The sequence below is a fragment of the Zeus faber genome (genome assembly GCF_960531495.2).
Source record: "Zeus faber genome assembly, chromosome: 7".
In the NCBI taxonomy this organism is placed as follows: domain Eukaryota; kingdom Metazoa; phylum Chordata; class Actinopteri; order Zeiformes; family Zeidae; genus Zeus; species Zeus faber.
Genome location: NC_137203.1, coordinates 29,876,968 through 29,892,283, shown reverse-complemented (window position 1 = coordinate 29,892,283; position 15,316 = coordinate 29,876,968). Strand labels below are relative to the sequence as shown.

General features: G+C 44.2%; 1 protein-coding gene across 1 annotated transcript in view; it reads left to right on the top strand.

The window, feature by feature from the left end:
- Window positions 1–15,316, top strand: part of cacna1ba (calcium channel, voltage-dependent, N type, alpha 1B subunit, a) — a gene marked incomplete at both ends in the record, with an annotated part of 136,297 nt that overhangs the window by 55,258 nt on the left and 65,723 nt on the right. The window contains 3 exon segments of the mRNA XM_080004319.1: window positions 7,374–7,489; window positions 7,989–8,078; window positions 9,794–9,877. Of these exon segments, the coding sequence (XP_079860445.1) occupies window positions 7,374–7,489; window positions 7,989–8,078; window positions 9,794–9,877 (290 nt within the window).

The window sequence follows — 15,316 nt, the reverse complement described above, 5'->3', positions numbered from 1 at the left end:
GGGGATTTCATATAGGAAGAAATTGGTAGTGTTTCTCAATAGGAGTAGTGTTTCATAACTTAAATTTATGACAGGAGTGAAATAATCCAAAGTTTGATATAGGGTAAAATGTAAGTGACATTGAGGATAACATACTTTTAACATAAAAAAAAACCTTACTCCCCATTGAATCGAGTTCAAACAAATAAACACAGCATTTCGTAATATATCTGGATATGAAATTAATTTGGAGAAATCAGAAGCCTTGCCCTTAAACATTCATCGTAACAGCAGTTTCATGCCCTCTTTGCTGTTCAAATGGTCGCCAGTGACATTAAATACTGAGGTGTAATTTTTAAACCTCAAATTGACATTATTATTCAACATAATATGAACATACTGAGAAATAAAATGTTAGAGGACACTGAAAGATGAAAAAAAACATCCCTCTCTAGACACAAAAAGTGAATATCCTCCCCCGTGTCTCGCCTCAGTGCTATCCCTGTGCCTTGCGTGAAAATAGGGTTTAGTAAACTCATCACTACATTCAGGGAGTTTTTTTGGAATGACAAATCCGAGGGGATAAGAAATGAATGTTAGACAGGGCCATGGGCAGGCTTGGTTTGCCAGACGTTCAAAAATATGATCTTGTATTTAATATCAGATATCCACCAAATTGGGCATTCTATATCATTTAGGTTACCACTCATTTGCTTGGAGAACTATAGAAGAAGAAAAATTGTGAATAACAGCAAACAATTTCTACCTTAATAACCACGTTACCTGAATAGGTATCACAGGATCACACTGTAAAAAGTGAGCTTCTGTGTTGAAGCTTGATGATTTGCAGGATATTTCTGACTTCTTATAGGTGTCTGGGCGCTACAGGAGACTCCCAGAGCTACCAGGAAATGTAGGGAATGGCCGATCGTATTTGCCATCCACGGAGCTTATTTTCTGCATCAACAAAACAGTTGCACGCAGAGCTTCAAACTCTTGAGTGGGCTGGCCCTACCCCACTCAAGAGTTTGAAGCTCTGGGTGGGGCTAGTGAACATGAGCAGTGAACATGAGCATTGCTGGATTTCAGGGTATGAAATTGTATAGTTGTACAGTAGGGAGGTGAAATGAAGGATGGATCAACACTTGGCCTATTTCATTCCAAGTTATGGAGATTCTCCTGTTCGGTCAAGGAAATTAGGACACTAAACTCAGACAAAATATGAATTACAATCTGTTAACTACAAAGTCAGAGAGAAGGAACTTTTGCATAAAGCGGTTTGGTTTGTAAGGCTATCATGGGTAAAGATTGGATTTTACACATTGTTCTTTTGTCTTGCATGATACTGCAACTTGAGAGCTTGTTATATACTGTATTTATTTGTGTATTTGAAATTGATGATGATCTTAACATGTAGCAACGACATATTGTGTATCTCATTCTCTCGCACACACACACAACCACACACACAATTAAGATTTGATGTGAGCCAGGAACCCCCCCCCCCCCTCCGCTGAGTGCTCTGTGGCATGCTGGTCCGTTCCCTTTACTACCCTCAATTCCTTTGTTTCTTCCTGAACAACTAATATAATTCTCACCAGCCTCTCCACCAAATGGCTCCTTTATGGTGTCAGTCCATTAGAGCTCCTATTACAGTAGCTCTCTCTCTCTCTCGCTCGCTGATTTTAGCTTTCGTCTGCTTTCATAACTTTTAAAAAAGGTATGAAGTATGAACAGGTCAGAAAAGTGTGGCAATGAATAATAGACCTTACTTTTTTATTTTTGAGATAAACGGAATGACTCTAGAATTGTCTTTTTCAGCTGGTGTTTATATATATATACAGAATATATATATATGTGTGTATATGTGTGTATATATATATATATATATATATATATATATATATGTCTACACACTGATCAGCCACACCACTAATAACCACTAACATTGTGTAGGCATGGAGAAGACCTCTGAAGGTGTCCTGTGGTATCTGGCACCTAGACGTTAGCAGCAGATTCTTTAAGTCCTGTATGTTGTGAGGTGGGACCCCAATAGATCGGGCTTGTTGTTCCAGCACATCCCACAGATACTCGATCAGATCGGACCCTAACCCTGGCCATCCACATGAAAAAGGAAAATGTGATTCATCAGACCAGGGCACATTCTTCCATTGCTCCAGGATCCCCTTCTGACGCTCAGGGAGCAGCATAAGCACTCTGACCGGTCCACGTCTACACAGCCCCATAAGAAGCAAGCTGCGATGCACTGTGCGTTCTGACACCTTTGTATCAGAGCCAATATTAACTTTATTACTTCACTACTTCATTATTATTTTTCGGCAATTTGTGCTACAATAGCTCTTCTGTGGGATCAGACGAGATGGGCTGTATTTGCTCCCCAAGTGAGTCAATGAGGCCATGTCCATGTCGACAGTTCATCGGTTGTCCTTCCTTGGACCACTTTTGGTAGGTACTAACCACTGCATACCGGGAACACCCCACAAGACCTGCTGTTTTGGAGATGCTCTGACCCAGTCATCTAGCTATCACAATTTGGCCCTTGTCAAAGTTGCTCAAACATGTGTGGTTGCTCAGATCCCAAAATTTTAATTCCACTCATATTAGCCTCGAACACATACACTTGCACATAAATCTTACTATGAACAACGCTCCACCAGACCAGGGTCTGCTGGGCAGGAGGGGAGCGAGTGATTTTCGATCGACTTGCTTGGAGGACTCGCACCTCCACACCACGCAATTTTAGCTACAATTGTCAACAACACATTGTTTTGGGGGTGTGGTTGGTTGGGGAGCAGCCGGGTGGGCCCCTTTGCCGGCTGGGCTCGGGTCCTGACGGCTTGTGCCTGGTGGTTTCGGGCATGCTGCGCCATGGCAGGGCTGCAGGACGTGCCCTGGGTCTCGGGGGTGGTGAGGGGCCCATATATCTGGCGGGCTGTTGGCATCGGGCTTAGTCCGAGTGCCCTGCGCTGAGCACTCTCAGCTACGTGGATGGACGCTCAGTCGGCTGTGGTTGGGCGGGCCTCACTCTTGTGCATGGCGCCGGTGGGCATGGGGGGCTCGCCTGCGGGGCGTGTGGTATGGGCGGGGTGTTGGTTTGTTGGTGCGGGACCTGGCTCCGGGCCTGCAGTCCGTGCCTGGCACTGGCGGCCCAGCTTCTGCACCTGCGTCCAAGCAGCAGAAAAGGCCCCAAAGCCACCCCTGAGTCCCGCCACGTACTGACACCCCATAGCCGCAGGAAAGCCCCAAGCACCCCGCCCTGCAGCCACAGAAGACCCCCTAGCCCCCAGAGAAGCCGGAAGCCCGCAGAGCAACACCCATGCATGGCCACGAGGCGCATAAACCAGTCCCAGAGAGTGCGAGGTAACCCTGCACCCCTGAACCCTGGCACACACATACAACCCACCCCCACGTGCAGGAATAAGACACACCCGCAGGCACAGAACCCAGGCACGGACCACAGACCTCTCAGTGAAATATCTACAGTAACTATAAAGGAAGTCATCTCTGTCTGTAATGTCCTTCAATTATCTCAACAACAATTAATCCGATCTACTTCACACTTGGCGGGTGTATTGCTGGGAACCCAAGGATGTGCTGTGTCAAATTTGGTGAGCCCAGCTGGGGGCGGGGCTTCACGTGAAAGCAGTTGGCCCCTTCCGAACAGGCATGTTTGGTGTGACACAAGACACGTGCAATATTAATACACTGAATAAACAAGCGAACAGCGAGTTTATCCAAAAGCGTGACTTGGATGCATTTTTTTCCCCTTAAGAAAGAGTGTATTTCCTTGGTTTTCAGTGTGAGTCGCCGTGACTTTCACTACACTAATATACTAAACGGTTGACAGTCTTGACTGATTCAATTCAGGACAGAAGTACATTTTTTGCTCTTGTTTTGATAATTCTTATTAAATATAAATTCCTCATGACATTGCCAGATAATTCTGCTTCATTCCAGTTTTTTTCCATAAAACTGTATTTATTCCTCCTTTTTTGACATGGACCTTTTTCTTTCTCATTCTGTTTTATCTCAAGTCTCTCGGGGGAGCAACAGCATTGCATTCGCAATGTTGGTGTGGTTTCTGTAGCTTCACTTGGCGGCCAATATTTCCAGTGTCACTGATTACACATTTAAATGTTAAGGTCATTGGTTTTTAAAGCAAGGCATTAACAGTCTTGACTTGGAGCCAGTTATTCTGTCTGCTCCTTGATAAGGCTCTGCCAACTTTATGCAGCCTTAAGTCTATCCTTTCTCTCTAAGCTCAAGGGTGAGAATTCCCCGTAGAGACACGTTAGTTCACTTTCTTCTCCTTTTCTTTTTTTTCTGACTTTGATTCCTGACATTGAGAGGAAGGGTAAATAACAGTTCCATAACTCTTTTTGTTGATCATTTATATTATCATTAACTGTGCGTCGCTGGGAGAGGAACACGATAACCTGACGAGTAAACAGACATACAGGTGGTTGAGCTGGTGGTCTAGTGATCTAAAGGTTGCTGGTTCAATCCCAGGCTCCTCCTGCTAGCATGCTGTAGTGTCCTTGAGCAAGACACTTAACCCCTAATTGCTCCTGATGGCTGCGTCAGTCGGTGATTGAACAATTGTAAGTCGCTTTGGATAAAAGTGTCTGCTAAATAACATAACACAGTCATAATTTTTATCTGGCTCATTTTTTTGTCATTTTTATCAAGGTTCAAACAAACAAAAAAGCTTTGTGCCAGCCCTTGTGTGCACTTTGTCACTTCTCAGTGAGTTGGAGGAGCCATGTTAAAGGCAGGTGGAAACCATTAAGCTCTAGATACTACAACTTTTCAATGACTAGTCTATAAAGACGACAAAGTTCATTGAGCGAGTAAGTTATCTGAGTAGAAAAATCCTCTGTCATTTCACACGTTGCATTGTGGGGCCTCAGACATTTGACGCTGTCGGGGATAGGGGGGGGCGTTACAAGATTACTCAAAGAATAAAGCCCTTCGCACTGATAAACCCACGTATTAGCAACCCAGAGCTCTGTGCCATTTAATACCAGGTCGCCCTGCCTTTGCTGTTCCTTTGCACCTGCTACAGCATTATCCTGAATATCCTTGCAGAGGCTGTCGGAGGGCCACCGGGGGGGACAGGGGGGTGAAAGGTCACTGATGCCGACCGACAGAGCAGCGTGCGGGCCGGTGATGGGTGGTGTTGAGCGGGGCAGATTCATGTCAACATCAAAAAGGGCACGCTCTGAGGCTGCCCGGCCCGAAAAGTCAAAGAGGCTTGCAGACTCCCCAGGGGAAAGTCGGGAGAATGGGGGCGGGAGGTTGCGATGGGCAAACACTGCTTTTATCAGATTGGCATGGGCTCAATTGTGGGTGGATCAAAGACCCCCCGCCCGCCCGAGCCTAACTCCAACCCCAAACTCCAAAATCTTCACATCTGCTAGTTCTGTATCCATGTTATTCTGCTCTGATTTTTTCATACTAGCATGGCTGATTTTGTAGCTCACATACTGAGTGGAGTTGGGCCCCAAACCACACCTGACATTAAATGTCAACATCAATCTTAGGTTGATGTCCCAACAATTTGAAGTGATTGTTTTCTTAGAGGGGTATATTGTCACCAAATTGAAACATTGCCATATTGTAATTCATTCATTTTTATACTGTTTGGTGATTTTGTGTTCTAAATGGTGATCAAGTAGATAGTGCCCACAATAAACTACTCACAATAAAGGTGAAGAAAATGAAGAGTTAATTTTGATGATACTATACAAGGGCCTCAGCCCAACCAGAGGCGGCGGGAGGGTTTGGGGATCATAGCTTATGTGAGCTAGAAGAAGAAGAGAAGAAAGGGATACATTTGTTATATTTCTCATTTTACCTGTCTCTCTCTCTCTCTCTCTCACTATCTATTTCTCTCTGATCCTTTCTGTTTTTTCTTGCTATCTGTCCCTTTTTTAACTTTATCTCAAATTTTTTCATTTTCGCTCTTCCTGTCTTTCTCGATCTGTATCCTACAGCCCCCCCCCTCCCCCCCACACCCCCTTTCTCTTCTTCCTCCATTTGTGAATTTATCGATACATTGGTCTCGATGTGTGAGATAATTCAGTTTGCTTTCAGAAAATTTTTCTTCAACTATCTCGCTGTGCACCCGTGGCTGGTCGCTGTGGGTTCTGTGGGGTCCGTGTGGCCTCTGCCCGGCCTACTGAACCCCTGCGTTTATAGGTTTTTCGCCTATCTCTCCCTGTGCCAGAACTCAAACCCAGTGGACCTACGCCGACTCACACCACACAATAGGCCTAGGGTTTGTGCGAGTGAGTGGGGGTGTGAGCTATGTGGGTAGCGATGTGGCCGGCGGCTGGGATCTTGCCCCAACGTGCTTCTAGTCCGTCCTGCAATTTTAATACTCAACTCATATTAGTTTAGGACACATACGCTTACACACAAATCTTACTCCGAACAAGACCAGGGTCTGTGGGACAGGAGGTGTGTGAGTGATTCGGGTTTGACACCCTTGGAGGACTCGCACCCCCACGCCCCACAATTTGAACTGCAATTGCCTACAGTACACATTAAGCACTGGGGTTTATGGAGTGGTGGGACGTTTGTAGGTTGCTGTGGGGGTGTGGTTGGCCGGGGGGTGACCAGGTGGGTTTGGGCCCTGGCTACCCGCTCTGGGTGGTTTCTGGCTTGCTGAAACTTGGTGAGCTGCGGGGAGCCTTCCGGGGCCCCTTGGAGGCTGCTTGCCGTCGTGGGTGTGGGTTGGGGTGCGGGAGGCAGCTGCCAGGCCTTGGCTCCAGCCGCGTTGTTTCTCTGTAGCCGGTGCGCACACACACACACACACACACACACACACACACACACACACACACACACACACACACATAAGGTACATCAGGCGGACTCATCACAGGCACCACACACCACCAGAACCTGCTTTGAACACACCCTCCTGGTTACATCCCTCTCCTTTCCTCCCTGCCATAACAACAGTAGGAGCCACTTGAAGAGGATACCTTCGAGCCAGTTGACAGCCGAATTGCAACCAGCTTCAAAGTCAATGATTGCAAACCGGCATAAAACGAAAAGGAAGAAGAAGAGGGAGGCAGAGACAGGCTTATACAGATACTGTCATAAGGCCTAGGGCCGTCACAGTATAGGTTAAAAATAATATCCGTATCTATCCATGAGACCCCACCCCACACACACACAAACAAACGCACACTCCCCCACTGCGTACAGTAAGTAACTCCATCAGCACTGTCTTACCGCGCCCACCCGTCAACAGTGCCAAACGCTCACCGGGACACATTTGTCTTTTTATTTTGATTCAAGCCACTTGTCAAATGGACCATGACTGACGGTCTGTTTGTCACACATGGTGTTTACCGTTGCAGAGAGTTTGCCAAGGAAAGAGAGCGGGTGGAGAAGAGGCAGGAGTTCCTGAAGCTGCGCCGGCAGCAGCAGATCGAGCGGGAGCTGACTGGCTACCTGGAGTGGATCTGCAAAGCAGGTCTGTGACGTGGACAATATAATCTTGCTTAAGGGGAGCCCCCCCCATCCCCGAAATGTAGAACAGTTTGAAGGATTACCTCTAATCTTACAGTTGTGTTGCTTGTCTTTTTTAATTAAAGCTACATGTGATTCCTTTTTTTCATGGTAAAATACTAACTTTTAGTTGTAATATCGGAATTGGCCTTAGAATCCCACAGTCACCATTAACATAGCACGTCGGTGATTGAGATTTGCCAATTATGATTGTTGGTTCACTGGACAGTGCACTGATAGGAAATAAGCCTGCTGCGCAGGAAGTGATGCAGTTTACAAATATCAGGCAGAGAGTTTCTAAGGTAACAAACACTATAGTTCTGATACTGAGAATGGTGCCAAAACATTGTCAGCCAGAAAGTCAAAAGGGATGGGTGTGAGAATACCTGGACAGTTTTTCAGAGTTGAAAGATTAATTCAAATACCAACAATTCATTGAGATATCCCAATGTTTTTGGCGACAGAGGAGGTGATGTTGGCTGAAGAGGACAAGAACGCAGAAGACAAGTCTCCTCTGGACGGGGCGTGGTACAAGAGGAAACACAACAACTCAGGTGAGAGGTCATTGGTCATACAGTATATGGCAGGCTTATGTGGGAATGTTTGCAATTTGTTAGCATATACTGGGGCATTAATTTGATTAATCCAGAGACTGTCTGGTGTTTTCTTGCAGGTGTCATCAGAACATTTCTAAAGGCCACATCCAGTATTTTTAATTTATTTATTGCTTTTTTAAGCTATTTTAAATTGTTCTCTGGAAATTCCTGTTGCAATACATGAGTTCGTAAGTCTCATCCATAATCCTTCAACTTTTATTCAAATTCTAGGCAAAAAATTTAGGGTAGCCCTCGTTTTCAATGATGTCAAGATTACATAAAAACATAGAAAAACATTACAGAAAACATAAAATAAAATAAAATACAGACAAAACACAGAAATAAATCTATTAACACAGTCACAAATTTAGGCAGGGGCAAGGACAAACAAGCGGCAAACATTGTTAATAAAATATATAAACAGGCAAAAAAGCAATGCCGCTTCTGCCTTTTTAATTAAATTAACAAATACAATGTAAGACAAAATTAAATAGCTTTGACAAAAATACATGTAAACTGTATTTTATTTTAAAAGGAGAAAATTTATGGTAGGTTTCTCAAGATATCATTAACATTTTCCAATATTTTAAATCAACAAAAAATATGAACTATCATCAGGAAATATGGACGTTTTAAGTAATGAGCTTGTTTTATTGTGCTTAAGGTTCTGATTGAGGTTCTTATAAAAGAAAGACTCAGTCCACCCATCACTTACGCAGTTTGTGATCGAAATAAACGTGACACTCTATATTCAGACCGAGACACTTCAAAACCTGTCTGCGGCAGTTTCTACATCAGAGTGTACAGTAGGTGTTGGAAAGTACTTAGCACTACTGTTCTCTGTGTGTGTGTGTGTGTGTGTGCGTGTGTGCGTGTGCGTGTGTGTGTGTGTGTGTGTGTGTGTGTGTGTGTGTGTGTGTGTGTGTTTTAGTGTTGGCTGGGTGCATTTGTGAGTGGCGGGGTCTTGCGGTGGCAGCATAATGAGATTAGGATAGCAGCTGAGTTCATAGCAAGCGGTAGGTGCATGAGGCCCTTGCACTCATGTCTGGAGCTACACTTGAGTTAACTAGAGCACTGGTTCCCAAACTGGGGGGTGCGGCTCCCTAGTGGTCCATGATGGAATTTCAGGTGATGTATACATACTAAGCAAGGTCCGATGAATAGGATCCAGTTTTCCCTTCTAACACTTTGGAAAAGAAATGCTTTCCAATAAAGGTCCAGATCGGAGAATAATTGGGTTGCTACTCAAAGGTAATAATCCAAGAGGCGGTATTACTAATGACATTTTTAAGGGTGTGATATTGCTAATGAAGAGTACAATATTACAAATCAATTGTGATATTACAAATTACAAATTTCAGGGGCAATATTTGTCATTAAGATGATTATATTAACAATTACCAAGGAGATTGAAAATTTTTTAAAGCTTAAACATTTGTCTATTTGGACTACATTTAAGAAAACAGTGAGAAGCTGCAGCAGAGTAGTACGTTTCTCAATAGTAAAGTGTTCAGCGAGGTCGAGCTATAAACAGTTGTAAATGATGGTAACCAACATTTTGATCATGTAATGCTTAAAGAGGGATGCTTTACAATTACTTTTTTAAGAAGACGACAGCAACCTCCCCGGCACTGTCATTTTCTCACACTGTGTATCTCACACTCTTTTGACAGTACTGAAGAGAGGAAAGAAGGGCAAGAATGATCTGATCAACGCCGAGGAAGGAGAGGACCACTTCACCGACATTTCATCTGTTGGTGAGGATGTCACCTAAAGCCACATAGCAGCTGTCTCACCGCAAATCTCCATGTTTTATGAATTGTCTTGCGTCGCTTTTCCAACACATTCCAATGATGTTCTGCTAAGTTCAATTCATGCACATGATATGTTTTTTATTTCTAATACAGTAGAACCTCTTTACCTGAATGTCAGCAGTCTAGATGACTAGTATTTGGACCAGAGGTTGTGCTGCTTCTCTTGTAGCAGGCCAATCTGCGGATGTTGCAGAGAGAAAACCTACATATGTGAATCACATTAAGGTTCTTCGCAGTCATAGAGGGTAAAACAATGGTGCTCTCAGTAGTGATGGAGAGGTCTGTGAGAGAGTTACTTCCCAGGGAGAGAGAGTTACTCAATCTTTACAAGATTGAACTTGAGGTGCTGCACAGATATCCAGGCATAAATGTTTTTAGGACATGCAGAGATTTTAATTTGAGTGTCTTTAAAGGGGAATGAGAGGTTAAGCCTAGTGGCATCTGCATAGCAGTAATAGAAGGAGCCATGGGAGATCACAGAGCTTAGGGATCTAGTGTAGAGGGAGAATAGCAAAGGCCCCAAGACTGATCCCTGAGAGACACCCGTGTGTAGAGTGCGTGGCCTAGACAGAACTTGGATGACGGGTTACATGACACATGACCTGGTACTATCATTTAGACAAGTAGGAATGCAAACCAGTAGGGTCCAGATCCTGAAATGCCAAGTTTAGAGAATGAGCAGAGGAGGATTTGGTGGTTAAATGTCAAATGCAGCAGACAAGTCAAGGAGAATAAGTGCTGTACTTATGAGACTAGCACACTAGCATTGTGGAGGGCCTCCATTGCAGCAAGGAGAGCCAGGTCCAGGATACTGTTCTGAGCAACGCTTGAAGTGGAAAAAAACAAGTCCCGGTACTCCCCTTATTCACATGTTGGGGTGTGTGGCATGTTGGCATTAAAAGATGCTAAATAGAAATTGCAAACACAGATGCCCACTATCTATCCCATATGTCCATATGGTCAATGATGTCATTGCACCACGAGCCAGGGCTCGCAAAGTACCAGTGCGCAAGAAAAATGTACGCCAAAGAGTAAAAGGTACCAGAGTATGTACCAGTATGTATGTACCAGAGTCCCACATAGATGAGAGATGTTACAGATACAGTACAAATTAGTTAGGGTAAGTACGTTATGTGCAGTGTTGATGCGATCGCTTGGACAATCTGTCGGCGACGGACGTAGACTCAGAGACCATCGCCTAGCTTCCCGTCTCCCCGCTCCTCCTGGACGGACTCTTCCCTCCGCTGATGGAGCCGGGACAGAGCCCCCGTCCCCGGACGCAATAACCCTAACCCAATGTTATTAAATTAGTGTTATAATTTTCAAACTGTCCTCCACTCTGCCTCTGGAGAAGGAACGTTCTCCAGCCACTCTACCTCTCTCTGTGCACTCGTTCTCTGTCCGGCTCTGCGCAGAGATGCAGCCAGCAGCAAGCGAAGCGGTTTTGACCCTTTAACAATATAAAGACCTGTCTCCGTAGAAACTGGACGTGTTTTAGTTTCTTGTCTTCGCAGCCAAGCGCTACGGTTCGGATCGAACTCGCCTATTTTCCAAAATGTTTTTCTTTCTTCCCAAAACGAATAACATTTGAAATATTTGTACAAAATAAATATTTGTAAAGAACCCAGTATTTGTGCTTCATTAATTTGGCTCCCCTACTACTTTACATGCTTTCCGGCAATGTTACTGCTTCCAATCCCACACACTTCCATTCACAGCCGTACCCCCATTTTCCCGGTAATGACACTAGCTTTTACGGAACATCGAGACTGGCTCCAGTGCAAGTGGGAAAGGGGCTAAAGTGAAGTGAGGAAGGGCAGAATGTTAGCACAGATTGTTTGAAGAAGAGGGGATGGGATAGGATCAAGGGGGCAAGTGGTGGCTTAAGCCGGGTTTATACCTGCCCCAAGCGCGAGGGAGCGTGTGACGCAAATGACGTCACCAGGGGCTGGTGACATGGCGCGTGGGGACTTGTGCGACGTTGCGGCTTGAGGTCACGCCGAGATTTTGTGGAAATGCATTGGAAGCGATGGGAGGGCGGCATTTTGCTGTTTTATTTCTGATATGTTTATTGATATATCTATATATATACTGTATATATTGATCCGCAGCACAAGTCAGATGTGAAATTCAAATCTATCAATTACTTTATGAAGCAGAGACAAAATAGCTTACCCAAACAGCTCACTCAAGTTTGGTGATTTTATTGTAAATTAACAGGGTCGTTGTAAAGTTCAGTTTACAAATAAAAGGTAATGTTTTTATTGGTATTTATGTACAGTTTATTTTTAGAGAGTCTTGCAACAAGGGAGAATAATTACAGACTTTATGACTCTTGAACGGACTGTTCTGGAACGGAACGCTTCAGTAAGTTCCTTTGTAATAAAATTCTGGGCAGGACATACGTAACTTCAATTCCCCCCCCCCCCTTTGAATGGAAGGGGTGGACAGACCAGCTCCTTTTCTCCTTTTCCACGCTTTTGTCGTTTCAACCACCATAAACAGCGATTCCTCCTCGGCACAAGCTCCGATGCTGTGTGTGAAGCCATGTTTGCGTACTGTATAGTAGTGATGTGCGCGTTTGAATGAATCATTCAAAACGAACGACTGTTTTTTCTGACTCAGGAGTGACGAGTTGTCGCCCCTTCTTCCTGCTACCAGCTAGACCACGTGTCACTAACACTATTGTGCAACTCTAATATTAACTCTATTTGTAGAAATGTATCAAGTTAATTACTGTATTAACCTAGCCCTGTGAGAAAAGAAACCGCTTTGGTGCTTGTTTCAACTCAGTACAGCTCTCCCAGCCCGGAGCTGATGGTCTGACTCGCTCCATATCCAACAACTTCCCTGCTGCAGTGACAGTAACCATCCATGAATTTTAATTTGGCCCATTTTAGTAGTTTACTATTACTGGATTCTGATTGATCATAAAAAGTAATAAAATGTAATAAAATTTTAATTAAAACAAATTTAAATATAAACGTTTTGCCTTTGGGAACTCTTGGTCTTTTTGTCTTTTATCACAATGATATGGATCATTTTCCTGTAGCAAATCGGTGGCCTGATGGAGTGAATCAATGGGGACTGGGAATGGTTGGAACTGGTTTGTTCAGTGGGTGCGTGTGAGTGACTGGATGACTTGATACTTGGCTGAAATTCCAGTTGAGCAGCTCTGGCTCTGGTTGACTTACTTGGTGACTCGAGTGACTCGAAAACCTGACTCTCTTGAGTGAGTGACTCATACAAACTTCAGTCAGTAAAAGGGTCCAACCTCCCATCGCTACTGTCTAGAGCTCTTCTTCGTGTACCACTTCCTGCGTTACGCAGTACTTTCTCTCTACTGCCACCCGTGGTTTCTGAGAATACTGCAACAGACAATGTGCCAGCTATAAACGCCCTGCACGGGCGGTGCGCAACCCTGCACTCCACCCACGGGAAGGTATAACCAGGGTTTTACTTTGGCTGTGTTAGTATCTCTTAAGGGGGAAGGGGAGATACATGAAATTCCAGAGATAAGGTGGGGGGATATGGTGGATGGGGGGATAGCATGAAGGAAAGAGCATCTGATGTCATTAACTCCCTGAGTAAATGATGTCACTTTAATAAGTTGAGAGGGAAGAGGGTGTAGGAGTGTTAGGCGGGTTGAGAAGAGAGAAGAAATTGTGGACATTGGACGGAGAGAGACAGAGTAAAGGAGTGTTCGTCGATGGGAAGGTGAGAGAAGTGCTTGGCCGATGGGGGCGAGAGGAGAATAGCGGAGGAGAGAGGTAGATCAGAGAGTATTTTGGTAACAGGACACTGACTGGCAGGAGGATGATATGATAGGAACAGAGAGGGAGACCAACTGAAAGTTACACACAGGAAGTGGGGTGACCATAACTTTGGAGATGCAGCTGAATCTGGTGAAGACGGAGTCCACCTAATTGACTGCTTTGGGAATGGCTAATCAACACATACGGTGACTGGAAAGTAAGACAAATGCAATCTCCAAAGTAATAACCCTAAATGAAAACTTTATGGCTCCTCATTAATGTTACACTTGCAGATGGGCGACAGTTAAGGTTACAACTAGAGATGGCTCGGGCTGTTCAGATAATCTGATGCTTCTTTATGACAGCAATATCGAGATCATGTTTTCATCTTATGTTTGGATCATAATAAGTGTAAATAACAGATAATATTCCATTTGTTTCTGGGAGAGGTTTGCTTCAATTAGTTTTCATGTATACTAATTTGGGTTTCCATCAACCACACATTCAATCAAACTGATCATCATTGTCATTGGGCTCAGATAAATAAGGTTCTACTGTATGAGAAACTAAACAAAACCAAACATTAGCATTGGATAAACCACCACCCCAAACCTCAACCCTATCTCTGGTTATTTTTCACACAACGTTAGACGGTGTACACTGCAGGCTGTCAAAGCCTGTACATCTCATGAAGAGAATAGAATGGGTAATAGAGTCTATCAAAAAATAGAGATACTGTAGTACAGGGGCCAGGTGAAGCAGAGAAAAGGGTGACTAGGTACTAGATAGACAAGACAGAAAGGAGGATAAAGATAGAGATAGCTAGTGAGCTGTAGATTGATTGCATGGGCCCTCTGGTTGGTCTGATGAGTTGATTAAAATAGACTGGGAAATGAATCCGAGAGTCTTCCTGTAGAGGTAATGACATGCTAATTGAGCAATTTTTCTCCATTCCTTTTTTAGTCTTCTTCCACTTGACATGTAGGCTTAATTTAAGTTACAGAAAGTTTAATATAGTTCTCGAAGAGGCAGAGAGAGAGAGACAGAGAGAGAGAGAGAGAGAGAGAGAGAGAGAGAGAGAGAGAGAGACTGCGTGGTGCTCTAGTGGTGTTGAAGGCTTATTGTGAGCACTGATACAGATGAAGCTCATCAGTCTGGGTTAATTATATCGCATTTGCTCCATTCATCCTACATCCAAGGGGCTTATCACTCATTACACTGTCACATAGAATACATCATTCAGGAAATGCTTTGCATGTCAACGCACTCATTTTGGATTGCTGTTACAGTAGCATAGGTGTAGAAGTTCAGTCTGCCACACGCCACCTGAGTGGCGTTTTCAGTGCCCCCTTGGCACAGAGACACAGACGATGGGGTAGAAATATACCAGTTTATTGTATCGAGTAGGCAAGGTAGAACAAGCCCGGAGTAGATGGAAAGATATTTCATGACAAGGGCTCCTCTCCTGTGTGTGTGTGTGGGGATGGGGCTTTTACCTGTTGCTCGTTGATTACTTTGACGAGCAACAGGCTTACAGAGACACTGATACCTAGACCCAAGACAGGTATGGCTGCTCAAATTACACCACCCAATATCAATCTGATCTGTTACTTCCATTGGATAGCAT